Source organism: Saccopteryx leptura, chromosome 3, assembly GCF_036850995.1.
Source record: "Saccopteryx leptura isolate mSacLep1 chromosome 3, mSacLep1_pri_phased_curated, whole genome shotgun sequence".
Taxonomy (NCBI): Eukaryota; Metazoa; Chordata; class Mammalia; order Chiroptera; family Emballonuridae; genus Saccopteryx; species Saccopteryx leptura.
In genome coordinates this window covers 165,578,828-165,605,628 of record NC_089505.1, presented here as the reverse complement: position 1 = coordinate 165,605,628, position 26,801 = coordinate 165,578,828, and the positions used below count along the sequence as shown (strand labels likewise).

The following is a 26,801-nucleotide window of genomic DNA, read 5'->3' as shown; positions in this document are numbered from 1 at the left end:
AATTGTAGACTATTTACCACAGGTATACTTCACAGTAGTTTTAAAAAAAGGAAAAATATGTTAGCAGCTGTAAACATCTACATGGATTAATCTCAAAAATATGAATGTAAGAAACAAGCCATAAAAGAATCAAACAATGATTTCACTTGCAAAATGTTCAAAAAAACAGGCAATATTAAATAATATAGGTAGCAAAATTTTTTTAAAAAGCCAAGAAATGATACTATAAATTTCAAAATAGTGGTTATAGCTCGTGGGGCAAGAGGCATGTGACCAGGGAGGAGTGTTCTGGTGACTTAACATTCTTTTATATTTCCAAGATTTTATTTTTAAAGTTTTGATATTAAAATAATTTTTTTATTCATTCACTTTATAGAGGAGAGAGAGAGAGAGAGAGAGAGAGAGAGAGAGGGAGGGAGAGAGAGAGAGAGAGAGAAAGGGGGGAGAAGCAGGAAGCATCAACTCCCATACGTGCCTTGACCAGGATTTTGAACAGGCGACCTCAGTGTTCCAGGTCAATGCTTTATCCACTGCACCATAACAGGTAAGGCTTCCAAGATTTTATTTGATTTTTAGAGAGATGAGAAAAAAAAGGAAGGAAGGAGGATCAGTAAGCATCAACTCATAGTTGCTTCTTGTATGTGCCTTGACTGTGCAAGTCTGGGGTCCCAAACTGGGACTTCAGCATTCCAAGTTGACACTTGATCCACTGCGCCACACAGGTCAGACAACGTTCTATTAAAACATTTTGAGGGCAAATGGGAGCTCATTTTATAATTATTTTTAAATGATACATACACATTTATACACTTTTGCATTTATGATTTAAAACAAAAAATAACTTAAAACTCTCAATCTGATTTATTAAATATGTATCTGCACTTGTAGATGTAGAATTTATAGATTCATGGCTGTCTCCTATGTTGAATCACAACATACTCTGATTTGACTGGCAACTGATTCGATGGATTCTCATAATTTGAAAAAAATAGTTGGATATAGGAAAATTTTTATTTCATTGGAAGTGGACCTCAGAAAGCAAATTTCTGATGTAAAATGAAATGAGATGTAATTAACTTCGAGAACAGTAACTGTTATATGCCAGGCTGTACCTGAAATTGTAAATAAGTCTAACCATACTCGGTCTATGCCTTGACTTTTATAAGCTAACTGGGTACACTGTTATACCATCTTTTCAATTCTTTCAACACGATAAGGAAATTTACTATATCCTGTAAGGAGTGGGCAGGACCACATTCAGAAACCTGAGACAGGTTTTTTATGTAATGTACGGCTGTTATTTATGTTTACTCAAAAGCCAACAAGAAACCCATATTGAACATGTCACTCAGAAATATGGACAATTAGTCTCTTTTACTCTATTTCCTGAAAAGTATGCTAATCTTTATTATATGTGGCTTAAGTGTCTGTTTGTCGCCTATAGCTTATTGGTTGCTTGCGTAACTGTACTAGCCAATGGGGTGAAGTTGCCACGGCATTCAAATAGTCCCGCCTTCTGGCATGCCACCTCACAAATTGAGGTTAAAGATTGGAGCAATTATTATGCCATTAAGAAATCTTAACACCAGAAGGGGTCTTTGCAATGGTACAAGACTAGAGGTTCTCCAATTGAAAAATAATGTCATAATAGCTAAGTCTTTGACTGGTTCCTCTAAAGGTGAAATATATGTCATTCCAAGAATTGATTTGGCTCCATCTCAAACAGGGTTGCCATTTCAATTGAGACGTAGACAATTTCCTGTAAAACTTGCCTTTGCTATGACCATCAATAAGTCTCAGGGCCAAACGCTTAAGCGTGTTGGCATTTTTTGACCTGAGCCTGCATTTGGACACGGTCAACTTTATGTTGCCTGTTCAAGAGTTCGTGAAAGAACGGACGTAAAATTAAAAATAATTGATGGTCTTCTGCAAGGCAAGCTTAAAAATGATGGAAAGATCTACACAAGAAATGTTGTGTACAAAGAGATCTTTGACATGTGAATTAACATTTTATTATTTAAATCATCTTTATTTATTGAGCTAGTGGTGGCTCTTAAGAAATGTACCGCCACTGGTTTCCTTCATTGCACTCTACTTTAAGCAATTAAGCAAGTAGAAGGGGGAAACCCCGTGGGGCAGTAAGCAAAGGGGCGTCCTCACTGCCTGCCCTGGGTAATTCAGTTTGAATTAGCATACACCTTTGCACAAATCATTTTAATTACAATTTATAATATCTAGAACAGCGGTCATTTCGTATGACCGCCGGGCTTTCTAGTTTCATATATGCAGAGTAATTAAACTGGTTGATTGCAAAGACATTAAAAAAACAGCATATGTAATACAGTTTAGTTATTACAGGAAGTACTAATACTATTTAAGCATTATTTGTAAGTATTAGGGCTGAGTCAAAAAAGGGAAAGTCATATAAACTTTCTATAAATTTCATGAATATATTTGCCTATATTTAAACATTTCTTATAAATATATACCACCATTCATTTAAAAACTTTCCCGAACATCAATGAACACATTTAATAGATGCTTATAGTTAAAAGATCATGAATTTATCCCTTCCCTCCTTTCCTGGTGGGGTAGAGAGGATTCAGTTAGATGATCAGGGCCTAGGATTCAATGGCATGGTCAGGACTGACACCACTGGGGTCAAGGATTCAGCAGGCCTCGTCCTTGTTGATAGGGTTTCAACTGGCACATCAGTAATCAGTGTGGTGAGGTCCAGTATAACAATAGTTAAGGAGTTACTTGGCATAATTGAGGCTAGGTGAGCCAGCACAGCAGCTGGTACTGTTGGGAAGTTGAAACATCAAGGAAGAGTAAGTAAATAATATACTTGGTATAATGGGAGCCAGGTTTCTCACTGTGAGAGAAAAGTTACAAATAGGTACAGTCTAGATTAAACCCTGAAGTACTGAACTAGAATTGAATGTATCAGTGTGAACTCAAGGTTTTCATATATAGGTAGATGCACTGGTGGGATTCAGTCAGTTCGCGCCTGTCCAGCAAAACCGATACCTAATTTTTTGAATTCGGCAAACTGGTTGTTAAAAATGGTACTTGTAATCACGGTTCTTTCTAAGGTGGGCACCTGGGCAGCTGTCCAATGTAGAAATCACAAATTTACCTTCCTTACTCTTTTTTTTTTTTTTTTTTTTTTTTTTTACAGAGTCAGAGAGAGAGTCAGACAGACAGGAACGGAGAGATGAGAAGCATCAATCATTAGTTTTTCATTGCGCGTTGCAACACTTTAATTGTTCATTGATTGCTTTCTCATATGTGCCTTGACCGTGGGCCTTCAGCAGACCAAGTAACCCCTTGCTCGAGTCAGCGACCTTGGGTCCAAGCTGGTGAGCCTTGCTCAAACCAGATGAGCCCGCGCTCAAGCTGGCGACCTCAGGGTCTCGAACCTGGGTCTTCCACATCCCAGTCCGACTCTCTATCCACTGCGCCACCACCCAGTCAGGCTCCTTCCTCTTTTTTAATGTTCATCTGTGCAACAGCGTACTCTAAGTGCTGTAGTCATGTTCATTCTGTCAACAGGTGAAAAAAAATGTGATGGAATTATGCTTAAAATATTTATTCATTTCATAACACTCATTATACCTTTTTATGAAATATTAATTTTGATCCCTTTGTATTTGTTATTTCAGTAAACAAACATATAACATAGAACAAAAATGCTAACAAACCAGGGGGTGACAGGCTTTCATTGGAAATATTTTAAATGATTATTGGTTTTTGTCAGATATTATTTAATATATTTTCATTAATATTTTAAAAGTTTCTTACAATATAGTTTTGTGTACCTCTTTTATTGTTATTTCAGTATTAAGTGCATGAAATAATAAACTACCTTTCAGTATATCTTTTTTATATACTTAAAACAGTCATTAGGGCAGAGAACTGTTTAAATTATTTGAATCCCACCACTGGATATATACCAAAATATATATGTATGCCAGTGTGTGTATACACACATGCATTTCTTTGATCTGTCCACCAACAGGGCTTAAAACCAATGACTTCCAGTAGCAACGAGCAGCCCTTGTTTTCCATATACTATTTTCCTTTTAAAGGAGACAGGACTCCTTGGAAAAATGGCTGGGGCAGGAAAAAGATAAACTTGGAATACCTTCATGTGTCAGAAAAGAAGAAGCTCAAAAAGTTAAACGGACACAGATGTGAGCTTGAAGAGATACCCATGGACCTGGCAATGGTTCAGTATCAAAATAAATGACAGTAATATAGTGTAACTTACTGAATAAAGTAGAAATCTATTGAGTCCATAGTCATATAAATGAATAAACAAAAGAACAAATGGAGGAAGGACTGCTCTTACAGTAGTATATCAATCAAAGCATTAGGAAACATTTGGCAACCAGAATAGTAATAATTGATTCAAACAAGAAGTGCTAATGGGCTCAAACTAACTGGTGAAAATTTGATAATAAACATGATAGATACTATCCTAACCAAATGATCAAAGTTAGCATTACCAGGAATGGGACAATTTGATGTGTGTGTGCTTCATGGTAGGATACAGTGAGAATACATCATTTCTATGGTATTTTTGATAAAAATGTATATTCTGAATCTAATCAAGAGGAAACATTAGATAAGCCTAAACCGAGGAATATTTTATAAAAGACCTGGCCCATACCCTTTAAAAGTGTCAAGATCATGAAAGACTATAAAGCTGTTCCAGATTGAAGGAGACAAGAGGACATCTAAATTCACTGTATGACTCTAGACTAGGATGCTGGTGCAAAGACAAACATTATCAGGATAATTAGCAAATTTGAATGCAGTTTTTGGGTTAGATGTCATATGCCAAAATTAAGCTCCTGTACTTTAATGGTCATACTATGATATGGTTATGTAGGAGTATTCTTATCTTAAAATTTCACTAAAGTATTTAAGGGTAATGGAGCAACATGCCTGCAACTTACTTTCAAATGGTTCAAAAATTATATTTGATGGGATTACATTGAAATAAATAAATATAAGGTAAATGAACATCTTTACTATTATGTGAATCTTCCAATCCATGTACATAGATCTTAAGTGCTTGTTGATATAGATTTGGGTTTTTTTAGAGACAGAGAGAGGGATAGATAGGGACAGAGAGGAATGGAGATGAGAAGCATCAATCATCAGTTTTTCGTTGCGACACCTTAGTTGTTCATTGATTGCTTTCTCATATGTGCCTTGACCGTGGGGCTACAGCAGACTGAGTAACCCCTTGCTCAAGCCAGCGACCTTGGGTCCAAGCTGGTGAGCTTTGCTCAAACCAGATGAGCCCATGCTAAAGCTTGCGACCTCAGGGTCTAGAATCTGGGTCCTCCGCATCCCAGTCTGATGCTCTATTTACTGTGCCACCGCCTGGTCAGGCTGTTGATATAGTCTAAACATTTCTCCATGAAGATTTTTATATATTTTGTCAGATTTAGTCTTATATCAAATGTTTATGCTATTGTTTAAGAGATTCAAAAACTTTCATGTTGTTAGTTGGTGATATACAGAAATACAACCAACTTTCCCGTATTTATCGTGAATGTAGCAGCTTTGCTAAATTATAGATTACTGTAACTGTAGTTACTGATTTGTCTACATTTATAATCATACCTACACATCAAAACAATTTCCTACCTCTAGGGAAAGAAAAACTCTAAAGAATTATGTTGACTATAACTCATCATAAAAATAAACTCTTGCCATTTAAAGAAATTTTTATACTTGTACAAATACTGTTAGTAAAACATTGGCCCTGGCCAGTTGGCTCAGTGGTAGAGCGCCTACCTGGCATGTGGACGTCCCAGGTTTGATTCCCCACCAGGGCACACAGGAGAAGCACCCATCTGCTTCTCTACCCATCCTCCTCTCGCTTTTTTCTCTCTCCTTCTCTCCTCCTGCAGCCATGGCTTGATTGGAGCACGTTGGCCCTGGGCGCTGAGCATGGCTCCATGGCCTCTGCCTCACACACTAAAAAATGGCCCTGGCTGCAATGGAGCAAGGGCCCCAGATGGGCAGAGCATCACCCCCTTGTGGGCTTGCCAGGTGGGTTGCGGTTGGGGTACATGTGGGAGCCTGTCTCTGTTTCCCCTCCTCTCACTAAATAAATTTTAAAAAGAAAAAAGAAAAAAACGTTACTTGGGGTAGTGTAACCACAGTACCGTCTTTATATTAAATCACTCAAGGAAGTGAGGTATGATTTGCTTCTGAGATCTCTAGGCAACAAGTCTCTTACAGGGATAGCTTCATCTCTGTATTAAAAGAAATACATTTTCTGAGGTGCACTCTAAGTAACTATAAATACTCATAAATTTTAATTAAGTTCTCAGCATGTGAAACAAGTCTATCTAGGAGTTACTATCAACCCTTCACAAACGACTTCTTGGAAACTGAACAATACACTTTCCATAAAGCTTGCTGGTGGTCTGGCAACTCTAAAGGGACTCCTGGTTGCCCTTTCCTCTGGCTCACATTTTCCCCTGTGCCATAAACAACTTCCTGATGAATGTGCCATGCTGCTATCAGGGCACCGTGTACACTGAGGGTACTCTGGAAATAGCAACATCTCAGGAGACACTTGTTTAATGCCCCAGGAAACTAAAAAGAATCTAGAGACTAACAGCTTAAGCGGGACAAGATGCAAACAGCTCTAAAGGCAAAAAAACAAACAAACCCAAAATGGAACTCTTGCTTATAAGGTTTAACAGTGTGACGGGAAAACAAAGAGGCAAGCTGATTATATATTCTTTCACTGGGTTTCCTTAATATAGTAAAAAAAACAACTGGAGTTTTAAAAGTACATTTTCTAAGCCCTGGCCAAGTAGCTTGTTGGTTGGAGCATCATCCCGATGTACCAAGGTTGTGAGTTCAATCCTTGGTCAGGGCACATATAGGAGTCAACCAATGAGTGCATGAATGAATGGGTAGAACAAATCCATGCTTCTCTCTCTAAATATTAAAAAAGTAAAAGTAGCCTGACCAGGTGATGGCACAGTGGATAAAGCATCAACCTGGGATGCTGAGGACCCAAGTTCGGAACCCCAAGGTTGTCCGCTTGAGTGTGGGCTCATAGACACAATCCCATGGTCACTGTCTTGAGCCCAAAGGTCACTGTCTTAAGCAAGGGGTCACTGACTTGGCTTGAGCCTTCCAGTCAAGGCAGGCATAAGAAGCAATCAATGAACAACTGAAGTGATGCAACTATGAGCTGATGCTTCTCATTTCTCTCCCTTCCTGTCTCTCTCTCAAAAAAGGGGAGGGGAGGAGTACATTTTTTAGAATGGTATAAGAATATTCTAGAGATTGAAGGTGGCCATGATTATAGAACAATGTGACTGTACTTAATGCCACCAAAAGGTGAATTTTCTGTTGTTAAACTTACTTGATACTGTTCCTTAGTAATTCCACAGCCATAAGAACACTAACCATCCAAATTTGACAGACCTGTGTTTGAGACTTGACCCCAACTGTTACACCTGTGGCACCTAGAGCACATCATTTAACTAAGCCTTAGTTTCCTTATCTACAACACAGAAATAATCAAATACTTTCCTACCCAGTATAAGCCACTGTAAACTTGAAATAATCTATGTAGAAATTTAAAAGTTCATTGCACAGTAACTATTGGATCTTATTTTCTTTTTAGGTTTTTGCAGGAATACAATTCTTTTATATTTTGTACAACGAGGACAAAAAAGCAAGGTCCAGCACAAAAGGGTTTGTTATATAAGGTCTACCGGAAAGTTCTGTCCGTTTCTATCACAAGTTTCGACACGTAAGCACATTTATTTGGCGCATGTGTGCCTATTTTTATCACTTAATGTATACATACTGACGTAGCAAATTAACTAAAACAAAGTTGATTCACGTTAGTCTTATGTGTGAAGCGATAGTGTACCCATGGCTACTGATAAAGTTCATTTACGCCACTGTAATTTTTACAAATTTCAACAAGGAAGAAATGCTAAAGAAGCATGTCTGTCGCATCCACCATATTCCCTGGACTTAGCACCCTCCGACTATCACTTGTTTTTGTCCTTAAAAAATTTTTTGAAGGGCAAAAAATTCAAAAATGAAGAAGATATCAAACAAGCACTGGTTCAATTTTTCGCATCAAAAGATAAAAACATTTTTCAAAAATGGGATATACAAATTGCCCTCACGCTGGCAAGAAATCATTAATAATAATGGCAATTATATTATTTAATAAAGTTTATTGACGGTAAAAAAAATTTGTATTTTGTTTTATTCCAAAAACGGACAGAACTTTCCGGTAGACCTTATATAAAACTATATAATGACTTCCTATAAAATGGATTCCACATTGTAATAAGTGAAGGAATATATGAACCCAAGTGTTGACCATTAAGCCAATGGTTAATAAACCTTAAAGTTTCACCACTTAAGAGGCAACAGTTTCAAAGAAGCCATAACAACTTGAAATAATTTAACAGGTTAATATATATTAACCTGTTACTTACACACACACACACACTCTCTCTCTCTCTCTCTCTCTCATACACACACATACACTTTATAAAGTATAATATGGTTATACAAAAGTATTTACTACAAATAGGATTCACACATACAAAAAGAGGCAATTTTATTTTCTTGTCCCTTTTATATCCTATTTTAGGCAAAATGACGAAACCCAGAAAATATCAGAACTGCACTAGTTCTAAAAATTGGGAATTGTATACATAAAATATATCCAATTATCTATACCTCTTCTCAAATTCCAAACAGTGAAGCTTATTAAACTATACGTAGAATCAACTTCAATAAATCTTTGTACGATTCAGATGAAACATACATTGTCAATGGTTAAAAGTCCAGGTAGAAGAAGTACATAAAATTATTCATAAGTAAAAACATTTCACAAAAAAGAAATGTTTTTTTTTAAACCCAGACAATATCAAGAGGAAATGCATTAAATTTTAAAACATTTTTTGGACCATTATATAAAATACCAAAAGGTTCAGAACTGTTGAACAACAAAAGTTTATGCAGAACAAAGCCAAAAGGTAAAAAACTATTAAATGTATTAAAATCTAAAGCCAAATAAGACATAACTGCACTGTATAATTTAGAAACGGGTTTAAGTGCATTTTCTTTGTACAATTCAACCGACTTCCATTTGCAAATCTCACAATTAATTGAAATGCAATTAAATACAGATTTACAAGCCTTCTGGCTATTACCTAAATATTTAAAAGTTAATTGCCAATTGAAAAATAAAAGGTTATATACACACCGTAAAAGCACAATGGTCAAAGATGCACTATAAAATTGTGTTAAAAAAACAATCATACTAAACAAAGATCTTTCAGGCACTTGCATTCAGAAACATTCCTTTTATAAATAAGCACATAGTTTCATTTAAAAAAAAATAAAGCTGATTTTTCCAATTGCAGCTATTAGTTGAGAACTATATCATATATTAGGGATGCATTTAAATGGACCATTTTATGGGGAAAATAAACTAAACTTTAAAAATATGAGTCTACCTACTTATTCACAACTTCAAAAATACAGATAAGTCCAGTGAGACACAGATGTGGCCTTATCAAAACACATTCAACACAACCAACACAGGTAATACAATACAGTGACAAAAAAGGAAAATCAACAATTTGGCAATCCTATACAAAAGGGGCCCTGTCAAAAACCTTTTCACAAAACAAACAACTAAAAAAGAAAAGCTGAATTTTGACAACCCTACACGAACTGTGGGGTTTCATCTTCAAGGTCTTCAAATTGTTGCATTCGTTTAAGCCTTGGTCTCTGACACGCTAAATGCACTTCGGGCAAGTTGTGCTCCTCAGAGTTCTCTTTAGACTTACTGGTTGGCTGCACGGGACAAGCTGGTGCGTTTTCTGAGTCTGGAACTGATTTCAGCACGTGCCCCCCAGAAGTATGAGTGGTGCCAGGGGGCGTCGCTGGGGAGGATGCTGCCGGTCTCTCCTCACCCCCTCTCACACCACCAGCGGGAGCACGTGGTTTATAAAATGTTGTCCAGTGCTGGGGCTGCAGGGTCCTGGGCGCTCGGGCAGAAGCAGGAGGGCATGAGTCAGAGGACCGTCTCTCTGACACCTGTCTTGCTGACCTGACTGAGTCTGCGTATGGCTTGCTGGGCTGGGTGGCACTGTCTGCATGGTCCCCACCAGTCCTGATGCTCGTCACCACTCCTCCTTCCTGGAGTGCAATGGGCACAATCATTGCAGTCTTTGCATGAAGGTCATTTTGATCATACTGTTTCTCCCTGGTTTTCTGTAGAGTTTGCTGGTCAAAGCCATCAAATTTGCAACGAAGAGTAGGGGTGTCTTTTCTACTAACTCCTTCAAAGGTAGGATTCTTGCAAAACTTGTCTGAATTTACATTTCCCAAAATTCTGCCATTTCTCTCATGAGGAGGAGTTGCAAGAAGCAGTCTATCGACAGGCAAACTTAGAGGTCTAATCTTGGTCCTTGGAGTATACCTCTCAACAACACTGTTTGCTTCCCTGTCGGGTTTCAGAGGGACCAGCCTGGAGGTCCTGCAAACATCTTCCATCTTTTGTGATGCTGATTCAAGCTCTGGGTCAACAAGCAAACGCACTTTGTTGTCTGAAAAAGGAACAGATTTATTTAAAAGTCAAACTTCCTGGCACCTGGTTAACAAGAGAGTCTGAATGAGTTATAGTGGAACATGCTCTCAAAATAAGGGCCTTAGATATTCTTCCCAAGTTATTTTCGGTTTTTTATGCAGAGGAATTTAAAGGTGGATTCTGAATAAAAATGTGAGAATTTCATGTTTGCTTAAATCAATATAATAAATAGCTACAAAATTCACTGCTGGTTAAAAAATCCCAACATTTGCTGAAGTACTTTTTTTTATGTGCTATGCATGAACAAACAAGTAACTGCTGGGTCAAAGGAGTGTCATAATTTGAACAGGCAGACATGGGTAAATTCACCTCTGAAAAGCTACATCAATTTATAGGCCAGACAAATATGGGTGTGCCCTTGAACGCCAATGCTTTTGCCAACTCTCAAATCTGTTTCTCAGTTATACTCAATCCCCCAGTGTGAGCATATTATATGAAATGCCTTTCAGTCTGATCAATTAATCAAGGGACTGTAACAGTCACCCTATTTAATTAATGTTCAACAGTTTTACTTGAAGAAAAAATGTCCTTCACTCCATTTACTGTTTACCCCCAGCCTTGCTTTCTTCTCTTTCCTATCGTTTGGACCCATTGTCCATGTGTTCTTAAGCCTTTTTTGCTGCATCTCCCCTAAAGTATTTCAATTTCTGGAAAATTTAAGCCCCCTGCTCAGGCTCCTCTTTTGGGCAGTGGTCTGCTGACAGGAGCTCATCGAAATCACTGACCTTCCTTCTTACCTGAGGCTGCTGCCCTCTCTTCCCCGGGCTTCCAAAGCAACATTGCTGTTTCCCATCAGCACCCTTACAGATCACTCTGAGGGACTTGAGCCACTGTTGTCGGGCTGTAGAAACCCACCAAAGTATCTGAAATTCTAGGGAAAAACTCATAGCCTAATGGATAGGAATGCAGACTCTGAAGCCAGACGCTCAGCTCTACTGCTTACGTACTAGGCAAGGCAATCTCACTGTCCCTCAGTGTCTTCACCTGTCAGAGAGAATCATAACTGTATCTATGGTGACATGTGGCCTAATGACCTAATTACAAAATGCTTAGAATGATCCAGTACACAATAAAAATTCACAAGTTACATTTATTATAACTATTTTAATTGGGTGTCCTAGATCATGGAATAGTCAAATAAGCACATAGGTTCAAATACAAGCTGGACAATTTTTGAGGGGCAGGACCTTTGGCACGGTTTCACCTCTCTCACACTATTAGGCTGTGGTTGAATGGGGTTCATACTTTCTACTTTATAGCACTGTTATGAAGATCACATCAGATAACTGGACTCAAACAATAAGCACAGCACATAGCACAGAGTAGGCAGGTACTTAATGAATGTTACCTCCCCTACACTTCAGACCCAGTCAGGCTTCTCACTACTGTTTGATCAGACATAAAATTTAACACATATGGCTGAACTTTTAAAAATTGGGATTTATAGTAATGTATCAAATATAGTAATAAATGGAGACATTTCCACTAGCTTGATAGTTATCAATCACTGCAACTAAAATTATCATAAAATGAATAAAATAGCTGCAATCAAGGAAATAAAATATATCCACATATATGTGCTTAATGTGTTAAAGGCCAGGTGACAGGTAAAGCATTTGAAAAAAAATTAGGAATTTTAGGCATCTAAATTTTAAAAATGGAGTCTAGTTGACTTCTTATGAGCAGTTAGACCAATACACAACATAACAGAGATGCTGATGAACTATGATACGATTCAGCACATTTCTATCATGACTATAATTGATGGCAAAAAATTAAAAAAATAGAAAGTTCAGAAAGAGCACAAAACATCATGAAATCCAAGATAGTTTTTTAAAGAAAGACTATTATGAAGAATGATATACATTTAAATGTGAGGTACACTAAAAGACAATAACAGCTAAGCAAGATCCACTGACTTAAAGCAACTTTTTTCTCTGACTGACCTCTCAACCCCACTCACCTTGGCTTTTAATCATGGCTTACTGACATAGTTTTAAGGCAGCCAATACGTATTTTACATAGCCACTCACCAATGAGACATGCATCACATTTTTCTAATGTATTCTGTCTTTGTTCTGATTCCTCAAATGATACAGTTGGTTCAAGAATCTTGCTTTCACTGTCTGCAGTACGGATATCCTGTTGATGGGAGAAAAATTTTAAACTTGAAGAAGCAAAACACATCTCACAATAAACAGTTCAAAGATTTTTGACTTAACATAAACATTACAAATTTCCCACACAATTCTATAAAGGTCAAAACTCACTTCCTTTGAGGAGAAAAACAGTGACTTCATGTAATGTTCTGGGTCTCTCTCTTCTGGTGATAACAGAGGCTTCAGGAGACAGCCTTGATCTGCCTGAGGTGCAACACCACCTGTACTACAGACAACTATATCTTGTGGCTGAAGGGACCCGTCAAAGATCTTCTGGGAATAGGTAATGAGGAATTCTACCAACCGCGCCTGATTTGAGTATTCAGCGAGAGAGGAGATGGTTATTGGAGCAGTTGTGGGCCTTGGCCTGATGAGACTTGGTCCAAATATCACCCCCAAGTTTTTGGAGTTCATCTTGTTTTCTTCAGCGTGATCGACAACCCTGCAGAGTAGAACACATAAAGCAGTATGAGATCTGCCTGTTAAATTTCCTGGATAGTAGTAAACTACGGATAGGGAAGGGTGTAGGAAAAACGGGCTGCAGCTGGTTCCACTTTCTACAGACCTCTCTGCTTTACAGTCACTCTCATCACCTTTTATTTCTATAACTATGCAAGAAAATCTAAAGTGCAATAAAGGCCTCCCCTCCAAACCATGTTCCATATTGCTGCCAGAAAGACCTAACAGGCAAATCTGAGCATGCCAAATTCCTCGTTCAAAGTACTTCAGGGGTACAGAGGAAGACATTTGACTCATCTTCCAGGTATGGAAGATTCTCCTTACCAGGCTCTGCCTAGCTCACTGCTGCCACTGCTTATTTTATCCTAGCTAGCCTAATCAAACACTTCCCAAATGCAGAATGATCTCTTATCTCTGTGTCTGTTACCCTCTTCCAGGAATGCTCCTCTGCACATTCTCTGCCACCAAACCACTTCCAGTCTGGCTCATGGCTGCTTTCTCTGGTTCAGGACTCCCATGCCCGGGCCCCTTCCTCCCCATACTGTGTGCAGCTCCAGTACAACATGAAGGATGCTGCACTGCACTTTTCTGCCTCCCAAGATGACAAGCACAACAGATGACAGCAGCCTTATGTTTTCATTCTTGTGTCCCCAGCAGAGCCTGGCACATAGGTGGCATCTGAGGGAAAGACAGCTGCATACGTGAATACATTCATTATCTCCCTTTCCCTGACATGTATTAGAAATGAAGTGTTCATTTAAATAAAAAATAGTACAATATAAATGCACTTAATAGTATTGAACTGTACACTTAAAAATGATTAAGATGCGCCTGACCAGGCGGTGGCGCAGTGGATAGAGCATTGGGCTGGGATGTGGAGGACCCAGGTTCAAGACCCCGAGGTCGCCAGCTTGATTGCGGGCTCATCTGGTTTGAGCAAAAGCTCACCAGCTTGAGCCCAAGGTCACTGGCTCAAGCAAGGGGTTACTCGGTCTGCTGAAGGCCCACGGTCAAGGCACATATGAGAAAGCAATCAATGAACAACTAACATGTTGCAACGAAAAACTAATGATTGATGCTTCTCATCTCTCTCCGTTCCTGTCTGTCTATCCCTGTCTATCCCTCACTCTGACTCTCTGTCGCTGTAAAAAAAAAAAATAAATGATTAAGATGGTACATGTGCATTATGTGCATTTTACCACAATTAAAAAAAAACACTAATTAATTATCCATCCATTAATGGACACTTTTCTTATGCAAAGTTCTTACCGCTTAAGATGTACTATAAGGTAATGAAGACTGTTAAAATTTGATGGTGGCAATTGTCTTAGAAGGTCCTTGCTTTTTAGAAGAATTCTGTTTATTTCTATACATGTAGTTGACCATTTTTTGTCCTCAAGATTGTCCTTTTTTGTCTCTTGTTCTTCATTTACATGTTGGATCTCTTTTGCAAGGTCTATAAATTCCTTGTACAATCGGAATAAAATAAATGGTTCTGGGAGCTAAAGAAATAAAATTACATTAGAATGTCATTCAGTGCTTTCCCCCACTGTTAATAATCTACTGAACAGCTACTGAATGTTTTAACATGTCCCTTTAGATGAACAAGACTTCAGGTCAATATGTACATTTAGAAATTCACATATAATTGCTACAGATGTAATCTATAAAGTAAATCTGACACAATCACCATAAATCATATCTTTATTAAAAATGAGTTAACTAATAATCAGTAAAACTCTAAATTACTGCCTCAAAGCATTATCTTCAACTGTTTTATTGAAACAAACCCAGGATGATACACAAAATAAGTCAAGTTAATTAGAAAAAGCTTATACTCTGAGTTTTACTGTTATGCGGAAACAGAGAAAATGCCATAGGGTCTTTGTGTTTTACTTAAATCAGACTGAGGATCAGTTTAAGATAGTATGACTTACAAGAAAGAAACTGTCAACACATTATTTAATTTTTAAATACAAATTGAATTGCCATAAGTAGGTCAACAGAAGTAGTTCCTCTCTCAAACTATCAAAGGGGATATGCCACCTTGATCTGTCTACTGACATAACATTTCAATATTTCTACTGCTCAGTGATGAAAAATGCTCCATGTATTTCTGCTTAGCTGATGTCCTATACTATCTGTGGTGAGGAAGGGCTTTGAGATTCATTTCTAATTCCACCACTGTGGGATCTGAAGACTAGGTAACTTTACCTCTTGGAGTTTCAGGTTTCCCACAGGGTATATGAATAAAATGAAGGCTACTCTCTAATACTGTAATTTGAGTATGGCTTCCCACACTAAAGTCTTGGTCCCATAGTATTCCTAAGACAGAATGAAGGCTGATAGTATTGGACCCCATTCATTCTCTTTCCCTGATTGGCTGGAAGAAATAAAGTATGATTGAGAGTTATAGTCATTCAAAAGTAACATGCTTCCATTTCTCTGAGAATCCTGTAAAATGTGATTACACAGATATCAATAGTTTCCTGGGCTAACATGGCAGATATCAATAGTTTCCTGGGCCAACATTTGTACCTAGTTTCTTTTCCTCTACAACCTCACTGAAATACAGTTGAGCCCACAGAACTGAGTGAGAGAACAGTAATGAATGGAGCCAAAAGCAACATTTCACAAGCTGAAGAGCCAATGAACAAGTGCTGACTTAGCAGGCCTGAGAAAACTGCAATCCCAAACTGATCCACCATGGTCCACCATGGTTTACCGGAGACTCAGGGACTGTCAGCATGAGACTTTCTAATTCTGAAGGAGCATTAGATCTCTAGATCCTTATGTCCACAAAACTCTGGAGGGTTCTCTGGATAGGTAATGCCAAATATAAGAAACAGGTGAGCAACTATCTAAAATTAGGATTTGGTGACTGCATGCACGCTAAATGCAGAGATCCTGAGCCTTCTTACCCTAATGGGCTCCCAAAGTCTGGCACCACACCTCTAGGCAGTAAACGACCCTTCTCTGGGGGTTCAGACCAGCCCAAGAATAAAGACCTAGAGATGCACCAAGTGTTTCCCAGACAGCCCACCTAGATCACACACTGCAGTAAAGCTCAAAATCTTCAAAGCCTTCATGTATTCAAGAGCTTTCAAAGACATTTCAATTTAAGCTTAAACAGACAACCATGAAAACAAAATAGGTTTAAAAAAAAACAATTTGAAGGTCTAAAACTATACTGTCTAAATCAGGGGTCCCCAAACTTTTTACACAGGGGGCCAGTTCACTGTCCCTCAGACCGTTGGAGGGCCGGACTATAAAAAAACTATGAACACGTCAGCCTAGCGTGCGGAGGACCCGGGTTCGATTCCCGGCCAGGGCACACAGGAGAAGCGCCTATTTGTTTCTCCACCCCTCCGCCGCACTTTCCTCTCTGTCTCTCTCTTCCCCTCCCGCAGCCAAGGCTCCATTGGAGCAAAGATGGCCCGGGCGCTGGGGATGGCTCTGTGGCCTCTGCCCCAGGCGCTAGAGTGGCTCTGGTCGCAACATGGCGACGCCCAGGATGGGCAGAGCATCGCCCCCTGGTGGGCAGAGCGTCGCCCCTGGTGGGCGTGCCGGGTGGATCCTGGTCGGGCGCATGCGGGAGTCTGTCTGACTGTCTCTCCCTGTTTCCAGCTTCAGAAAAAAAAAAAAAAAAAAAAAAAAACTATGAACAAATCCCTATGCACACTGCACATATCTTATTTTAAAGTAGAAAAACAAAATGGGAACAAATACAATATTTAAAATAAAGTACAAGTAAATTTAAATAAACAAACTGACCAGTATTTCAATGGGAACTATGCTCCTCTCACTGACCACCAATGAAAGAGGTGCCCCTTCCAGAAGTGCGGCGGGGGCCAGATAAATGGCCTCAGGGGGCCGCATGCGGCCCGCGGGCCGTAGTTTGGGGACCTCTGGTCTAAATGGTGGCCACTAGCCACATAGGGCTACTGAGCACTGGAAATATGGCTGGTCCAAATTGACATGTGTTTTAAATAAAAAATACACACCAGATTTTAAAGACCCTGTAATATAACAAAATAAAATATTTCATTAATAATTTTTAAATATTGATTAGATGCATAGATATTTTATTTTCAATGTTAAATAAAATCTTAAAATTAACTTCATCCATTTTTTCTTTGTATGTGACTACAACAAAATTTAATAATTTAATATTATATATGGGGCCCACATTATATTTCTATTGGATAGGGCCAAAGGCTGAACAGAGAAAAGAACCCTTCTTTTTAAAAGCTATGACTATTCTCAGGAGGGTAAGTAACTATACTGCATTAATTAAATAAGACTGTTGTAAAAAGAAACAGATAACCAGAGCTCTTAGAAATTAAAACATGACCTTCGAAATGAAACAGTTTGCAATAAGGGTAAAAGAAAAGCTTAGGAACAGCCCTGGCAGAGTAGCTCAGTTGGTAAGAGTTTGATATGCCAAAGTTGCGGGTTTGATCCCTGGTCACATCACATAAAAGAATCAGCCAATAAATGCATAAATAAGTGGAATAACAAATTGACATTTCTCTCTCTAAAATCAACAAATTAAAATATTAAAAATAAATAAATAAAAGTTCCATGAACTAAAGGACAAGTAACCAGAATGACAAAGCTCATGGAATACCTAATATAGCATATCATCGTAAAATTTTCAGAGAGGAAAAGATTTGAAAAGCTTTCAGAAAGAAAAAATAGGCCAAATACAAAGAATCAGGAATGAGAATGATCTGAGGCTTCAAAGAGAACAAGAAAAATGCTTTCAAAATTCTGAAGAAAAATAACTTCCAGCCTAGAATACTACATTCTTCTACACCATCCACCCTCTTCCATTCCCATCAAGAAAATAGATTCGGGTTTGATTCTCAGTCAGAACATACAAGGGAAGTGACCATCTGCTTCTCTCCCAGGCTCTCTCCTCCTTCTCTCCATCTTCCCCTCCTATAGCTAGTGGCTCAACTGGTTCCAGCATTGGCCCTGGAACTGAGGATAGCTCTGTTGGTCTGAGTGTCAGTCTCAGGCACTAAAAATAAGTCAGTTGATTTAAGCATTGGCCCAAGACAGGGTTGCCAGGTGGATCCCAGTCAGGATGCATGCAGGAGTCTGTCTCACTATCTCCCTTCCTCTCACTTAAAAAATAACAAATAAAAAACAAACAAAAAATCACTTTACCTGTCGAAGATATAATTTCAAGACGTCACAGATGTCATGAGAACTAAATTCTGAAATGTCTACCAAGTGCATTCCATTTTCCAAAGCTTGACACAACTTGTCAGTTTTTATTTTGTTTCCACATACACGATAAATTCCCTTAAGGGAAAAATATTGCAAAATTCTTCTTTAGTACAAATGGCTAAATGTGGACATCTAAATATAGTTAATATGTTTACCTAAATTTTTACTAATATTTTAGGGGAAAACTTGGGTCAAGTAAGATAATATTTTCCAAATAAATCTGAAAATCAATTACCTATTAAAAATTGAGAGCACTGTTTTCCTTTAAAGCCTCCTTATCATTATAACAAATCACATAGGCATTTATGTTTAAAAACTTTAGTTGTAAGAGCTATTACATACTTGTAGACACAAGGCTCGACTTTCAATTTCTGAGGCACATATTTTGAGTATAAAAGGGATGCCATCTGGTTCCTTTTTTGCAACTTGTGTGAATTCTGCTCCAAATAAGTGTATTTTCCCCAGAAGTTTTTGATGACCACAAATAATGACTAAATTCTCCAAACACTTTCGGTGACAAACAAGGAGACACTAAGAAAATGAAAATTTGAAACTGGTTAACTCATCTTAAAACTCTTCACAACTGGACAAACTATAGGCACAGTGGCTACACAACAAGATGAATTTAAAAGATGTTACTTATATTGATTTGAAATACACTTAATAGCAAAATGAAATATAAAATCCTAGACGGTACAATGTGGTTCAATTATTTGCAAAGGATTCTAATCAGTAAAATTAATAACAAAAAAGTATAAAACAAAAAGTGTTAAGGGGCTAATGTAATTTCAGAATCTTACCTCTTCACATTCAACACCTTGGAATACTATAATGCTTTCACAATCCCTACATTTCGTGGGGGATCTCAGTTTGCGAAACTTGTGAGTAAGAGCGGCCTTTGACATCAATGTTTTCTTGCATGTTCCAAGTGTATTGGGTCCTTGCAGTAGAAAGAGTATACAAGAATTGTAAGATAACAGAAAATTTTCCCCAAAGAATAGTATATTTTGAAAAATCTTTAGACTATACAAACATTCATACATTACAAAAAGCTATTATTTTGAGTCTGTAACATCAAAATAAGGATATAATTTAGAAATCTCTTATAAGGCACAGATTTATCCAATATTTTAGCAATGAGTAAAAATCACTACTAAACCAGTAAGATACTGTATTTCCCCATGTATAAGACACATCTTAATTTTGGGCTCGAAATTCAAAAAAAAAAATTACATAAAGTTATTGAACTCAAGCTTTATTCATCATAAAATTCATACAATTCCTCATCACTGTCAAAACTCCCATCCATTAGCTTGTCCTCATCGGTGTCTGATGATGAATCACTGTCTTCAACAATGAGCACAAAAATAAGCGGAAAATGCAAGTAAGAAAAAAAATCTACAACCACTGTAAAAGATGCACCTAGTTTTTAGACTCCAAATTTCTTGAAAAAGGGTGCGTCTACATACATGGAAATATGGTACTTCAAAACTAGCACACCATAATGTTTTTAGAATTAAAAAGTTTACACTGATATGCCTTTTATTGAGCAGGGATAGGGGTTACATAGGTGGCATTACCTTCTTAGAAAATGCCCCTTTTTGAAAGCTTCAAAGAAAACTAGCTATATGAGGTTACTGTATCAGCATTATCCACATTAAGGATAAAGCTATTCTTAAATTATTATAGATATTACTAGCTAGTAATATATGAATATTATTATACTCATATTTTTATATGAATTATGTGATATATTGAGGTCATAGATATTATATTATATAGAGGTCAAATGTTCTATGTTATTTTATGAAATGATGTCAAAACAGGTATCTGGAGGTTTCCAATATAAACTAATTTATATAAGTCTAATTCAAGTAATGAAGGTAACAGATTTCTCTTTTATATCCTCCAACATCCACAGCTTTCCTTGTCCTCAAGAAGTATACTTCCTTTTCTTGCCTAGCTTCTTGCTCTGTTTCTTTTGAAAAAGCTTTTTCAGAATTTCTCATGAATGGGAACCCTTTTAACAGCTAAGTCACTATATTAGGCTTATAAAAAAAATCAAAGTATCTAGCTTATTTTAGCACCCTGCTAATACATTTTAGATCTAGTAGTTTTGCTGCTTGTATTTGTAAACATTTGATTAACATATTATCAACCCATAATTGTACATAATTTGCCAGGATATATGTATTTGATACATTTAAGTCATTATAACGCCTTTTAATACATAGCAAAGTAATTCTTTAAATTACTGCCTACTATTTTCCTAATATCATACAGTGCTATTAATTCAGCTGGTTTAGTGAGAGCTTGATTTAGTGACATGCAGAGAGTGCACTACCAGCTTCTGAAGGAGAAGGTGGCTCTCTCTCGTCTAGATCATCTGCAGAAGACATGGTCCCACTGGACGGAGTTCGTGGAAGTTTTCGATGAAAGTCTCCTATAAGGATATTATGAATACAATTACTTGACTGTGATCTACAGAATTTTATAAATGCGTAATGCCAATATCTTTTGAATAACACAGTCATCCTATTTTATTACCTACAATGTAAAAAAACTGCTTCATTCTCAAACTTTGGATACAGAGAATTCTGACACATTCCTGGGAACATAGGAAAACTAAACCAAAATTGACTTTTCCAGATAAATGTAAAATTAAGGATCATATATCCCAATGACACCTCAACTGTCAGTTTCTGATAGTTTGTGTTAGAGACTTTAAGTTCTACAAGATGGAGTATTTTCTATTCATGTCTTGTATCTAATACCTGACAGTGGCTGACACAAGAGCAAAGTTGTCGTTAAATGCCTGTTGAGTTAAGCTACAAATAAATGTATACAATACAACCTAAAGCTTTGTAAAATACACAAAAATCTTTACGTTTAGCAATATAATAGTAACATCACATTTATGTTACCAGTAAGATAAGAGACTGGGAACCAGAACAATGATTCCTGAGAGGGAGCCAAGAGCATAAAATACAAGCTATGTCATCAAAGGACACAGCAATGTATACAGTATCAAAGCATGCTCACAAGCAGCCCAACTAGGCAGTGAGGTTTATTTGCTCCCACTAATATTAGAAAGAGGGTAATAGTTAAGAATTCACTTAACTCATTGCATTAACTATCTATGGTTGAGTTAGAAAGGGCTTTAAAAATCATTTAGACAACAACCTCTCTTCCAAAAGACTCCTCTGAACAATATGCTTAAAAGGTAGTCACCTAGTTTTTTCTTTGTGTGTCCAATGACTGAGAAATCATCAGGTCTCATGTCCCATATTTAGAACTATTCTAATTGTAAAACAGCTTCCTTATATTATTGAGCAGAAACCTGTCTCTCTATAAATCCTAGTCTTAGGTCATCCTTCTCCTTAAAGGAGCAAGCAAAAGTGCTCTGCCTTTACACCTCCAATATTTAAGGTCAACTGTCATGTCCCTCAATTTCTTCTTTCCCAGGCTAGGTATCCTCAGGTCTTTATACATTTAGCATATGATCAGTTTCCACATTTTTGTCTAATTTACATGAAGTTTTATAAGATCCCAAGTAATTTTAGGTTTTCTCTAGAACAGGTCTTAACTTCTAGGGATTGCTAAAACCATACTGTTTTTATAAAGCTAATTACAAATACTTAGTTAAATATTTAAGACACTCTCCAGAGTGCCCCTTAAACAGAGTTAGTTTTAAAGGAGGACCCAAAGTAAACCTACAAATACCAGTGCTGCATGGAAATTATTTCTAACTTAAATTCAAGAGATTCACTTACATGAATAAAATGTCTATAGTATGTAGAACACTAAAAAATAATGCCTTGGACCTCATGGTTAAATCCTATACCATTTTCTTTCCCAGTGCTTAGATCCTAGGAGGAAGATATGTTGCCAGGAAGAAAAAAACTGGAGAGTCTTTGGTAGAGAAGTGGAGAAGAAAAAATGTCAAAGTGAAAATCTCCTGGGTTCAAGTGCCACTTTCTACTAGTTGTATTATCTATGACATGTTATCCTCTTTGGAGCCACGATGGGAGCATTCAAAATACCTCTTCTGCCTTCTAAGGAACATGAGATTATCAAAGTACCTTAAAGTAGTACAGTTGTAAAAAAAAATAGTAACAATAGCTAACCACAGACACAAGATTTAGTGTTAACTATAGAGTTCTCATCATAGCCATTAACTATGAAATAATCCAAAAGATAGCTATGTTCATGGAATAAAATACTATGCAAAGTATAAAATAAAGATGGCTATTTGCATCAATATGAACCTCAAAATTTAAAAAAAGCATGAAAGTGGTCACAAAAAGATAACATGACTTCATCTGTATTATCATTCTGAAGAGGCAAGCTCAACTACATGGAGGTACTAAAACTCAAAATAGCTATAGAATGATTAATGAACTTCAGGATAATCGCTTATTCTGGTGGAATATGGCAATGTTATCAAGGAGGTGTACACAGGGACCTAATATACTGATAATGTTCTATTTCTTAAGCTGGGTGGTGACTATAGGATGGTTTATTACTTTTAACTATACACATATATGTACATATTGCTCTCTATAACTCATTATAAAAATAAGGTAGTTATAAAATATTCCCCAAAGGAATATTTTAATCTTTCATTGAAATTTCACTGCTAGACTTAAATACTTACATACCTGGACTTATAGACTCTGAATCCAGAGATCTAGACTCACTGCTTCCCCCTGTGCTCTCAGAGTCACTGAACATCCCAGTAGTCCATGACCTTATAAAAGAAGGACCTTTTAAGAAAAGAATAGTTAAACTTTGCTGCAGATGGACCATAGGGCAAAATACTGACATTATATAAAATGAGACAAATTAGGTTTTCTTTAGCCGTAATCAATAATTAATTTCAAAACAATCACAGTGCTTAAAACTGAATAAGACTTCATAAAGTTACACGTAAAGGTTTGCTTTTTAAATTCTAGGGCTGCAAACTCACTTAATCACATTTAAACAATTTGATCTCTCATAAAATTTGTGCCATTTTTAACTTGGAAAACTACCTGTTATATCTGCGCTGTTAGAGCACCTGTCCTCTTCAATCTTGTTAGAACTGTCAGGAAGACGCACAACGTCCTCCAAAGAGTCTGCAGGTCCATATTCAGCAGTGTGAGAACTATTGGTTAATTGTTTAGTAACATTCCTAAAAAAACCCAAATAAAATTCATCACTGAGAAGAATGACTAAAAAGCCTATTTTATTCTATTTTCATAAAAATGTTAAATTAATGAATGTAATTTAACTAAATATTAGAAACAAACCATATTATATGGTTCAACTTCCTAAGAAGTATGAATAAAACTTAATCATCTGTAATCATTACAGCTGAAATTATATAAAAAAAGAGTAGCAAAAGTAATTCATGTCATGGTTAAACCTTTCCAATATAATCTTTAGGAAGATGTAGGTTAAATCTGTGTACTAGACATTCAAAATATGTATGACCATGATCTGCCATTCTCAAAAAGTTTCTAACCCTAAAAGAACCAAGCTTTGGGTCAGATGGAAAGCTTTTTTACTCTTAAGTGAGTTACATCTTTAATAATATTTAAAAATTCAGAAAAAAATTAGTTAACTCTGTCAATGTTAAAAAAGACACCACTTTATATAACAGACAGGAACTTAGCAATAAATATTTTATCTCTTGAAAAAATTTCAACTATACATTAATTCTCACCCATCAACTTTTTCTTCTTCAGTTGAATTTGTGGCCTTGACAAACTCACTATACTCTTGGCCTGGGTCATAGAGTTTGGCACTATCACAGAGAGACTGTAAAGTGTTTGCGAGGGAGGCAAGCTGTAGTTGTTGCATCTGGAAGAGGTTAACTGTTACCTATGATCAGAGAGAGACAAAAAGCAAAACAATTTATGATATACAGAATGCTATATAAATATACATTTATTTCAAGTAACAGCACCAGAAAAAGGCAATATAATGAAGCATACAATAGCGAATATCATCAGCAAACATACTATGTTGCCTGACTTTTGCAAGGTTTATATCAGAAAGAAGTTTTAATCAAACATCTAGGAGCAATTGTTTCTAGCAAAACTGGCTTTAAACTGAAAAGTTCAAAATTACAACTCCAGCCTGACCTGTGGTGGTGCAGTGGATAAAGTGTCAACCTGGAAACACTGAGGTTGCCGGTTCAAAACCCTGGGTTTGCCTGGTTAAGGCACATATGGGAGTTGATGCTTTCTGCTCCTCCCCCCTTCTCTCTTTCTTTCTCTCACTCTCTCCCCCCTCTCTATAATGAATAAATAAAATCTTAAAAAAAAATTACAACTTCATGTACTTACTGGTTCAAGGTTGTGGGAAATGCACGTATTTTTGAGGATCCCTAGCTCTGTATATTAATGGTCTGGCCTCAATCGTTTAAGCACTTATGTGAAAAATGTGGGGGGAAAATCCCAAAGCACTATTATTTTGATTTTCATTTTTCAATCCTATAAAAGTAGAAATGCTTTTATGTATAATGTAGCCTCAATTTTTATAATTAGGTATTATCTTGAACCTATTCTATTCAAAATACATTGTTCTACTGAGTTTCTACAAATGTCTAAATACATGGTACTATCACTACTTATATGTAGTAACAACAATACACGGGAGAAGCGCCCATTTGCTTCTCCTCCCCTCCGCCGTGCTTTCCTCTCTGTCTCTCTCTTCCCCTCCCGCAGCCAAGGCTCCATTGGAGCAAAGATGGCCCGGGCGCTGGGAATGGCTCTGTGGCCTCTGCCTCAAGCGCTAGGGTGGCTCTGGTCGCAACATGGCGACGCCCAGGATGGGCAGAGCATCGCCCCCTGGTGGGCGTGCCGGGTGGATCCCGGTCGGGTGCATGCGGGAGTCTGTCTGACTGTCTCTCCCTGTTTCCAGCTTCAGAAAAATGAAAAAAAACAACAAAAACAAAAAACAAAAAAACAACAATAATATATAGTAGCTGACACGAGCTTATCGTATGCCAGATCCATTCTGAGAACTTTACGTGTATTAACCAACTTAATGGTCATAAAAACCTAAGCACTGGATATAACACACAGATGAAATCCCAGTCTTAACAGAGTGTAAGTTCTCAGACTAGCATCAAAGAGAGAGCAAATTAAGTAAATAAGATCACTTCAGGTACTGAAAACTGCTAATATATTAAGATTGTCAAGTTATGGAATATGACCAGATATGTGTTTATGGAAGGGTACTTTTGGCATGGTAGGTTAGTTAGTGCAGGCCTTTCTGGGGAAAGAGCATTTGAGACCTGATACAAGAAAGAAGAAACGCAAAATGTCAAGGAGTGGACCAATCCAGACAAAAGACCCTTGGGCAAAATAAGTTGGAAGGAAAGAGCTTGCCACAATTGAGAAACAGAGGAAAGATCAATATGACTGAAGCTCACGAAAGAGGTAGAACCAGAAAGGGAAGCAGTCATAAACCACACTAAAGAACATGGATTTAAATACAATGGAAAGGCAGTGGAGGGTTTTAAAGTGTTAAGAACTAGAACATGATCTGACATATTTTTTTAAAATAAGTTTATTCAATATATTCCTAAATATAAGAACATAAAAGAATGTATTTTCTGTTCATCTTACTGAGAATGCTTAATGCTATATACTTTCAACAGTCTTTCTTGATGTCATTTGTAGCTTATACTGTAGAAGGAGCTTCATGTAGTCTATAGTTTTTTGGGGTTTTTTTACAGAGACAGAGAAAGCGAGTCAAAGAGAGGGATAGACAGGGACAGACAGACAGGAATGGAGAGATGAGAAGCATCAATCATTAGTTTTTCGTTGTGCATTGCAACACCTTAGTTGTTCATTGATTGCTTTCTCATATGTGCCTTGACCGCGGGCCTTCGGCAGACAGAGTGACCCCTTACTCGAGCCAGCAACCTTGGGTCCAAGCTGGTGAGCTTTGCTCAATCCAGATGAGCCCGCGCTCAAGCTGGTGACCTTGGAGTCTCAAACCTGGGTCCTCGGCATCCCAGTCCGACTCTCTATCTACTGCGCCACCGCTTGGTCAGGCAGTCTATACTTTTTAAATGCACTCTGTCTCCTGTGTGGGGAATGTGAATGAATGCCAAATTCCAGTGGCTTAATGCTATTCAAAGACTGTCATGTTTCTTCATTGCTCTGGATATACCAAATAATATGTTGAACTTATGACTAGCCTCTATGTCTTTTCCAATGTAGACAGGCATTCATCAAGGATGACTAAGGCCCATCACAAATAGTATTTGAAAA

At 37.4% G+C, this 26,801-nt stretch overlaps 1 protein-coding gene across 3 annotated transcripts in view; it reads right to left on the bottom strand.

Annotated features, from left to right (window-relative positions):
- Positions 1-8,615: 8,615 nt before the first annotated feature.
- The window catches only part of ARHGAP29 (Rho GTPase activating protein 29), an 80,262-nt gene continuing 62,076 nt past the window's right edge, over positions 8,616-26,801 (bottom strand). For all 3 annotated transcript variants that reach the window (XM_066376739.1, XM_066376741.1, XM_066376740.1), the window contains 11 exons: positions 24,239-24,396; positions 23,565-23,704; positions 23,193-23,297; positions 20,876-20,974; positions 19,332-19,471; positions 18,874-19,062; positions 18,469-18,606; positions 14,563-14,795; positions 12,946-13,276; positions 12,709-12,817; positions 8,616-10,634 (listed from right to left, as the gene is read on the bottom strand). In XM_066376739.1, coding sequence (XP_066232836.1) covers positions 9,748-10,634; positions 12,709-12,817; positions 12,946-13,276; positions 14,563-14,795; positions 18,469-18,606; positions 18,874-19,062; positions 19,332-19,471; positions 20,876-20,974; positions 23,193-23,297; positions 23,565-23,704; positions 24,239-24,396 — 2,529 coding nt within the window. In that variant the 3' untranslated portion in view covers positions 8,616-9,747. The remainder of the gene's footprint in view (positions 10,635-12,708; positions 12,818-12,945; positions 13,277-14,562; positions 14,796-18,468; positions 18,607-18,873; positions 19,063-19,331; positions 19,472-20,875; positions 20,975-23,192; positions 23,298-23,564; positions 23,705-24,238; positions 24,397-26,801) is intronic.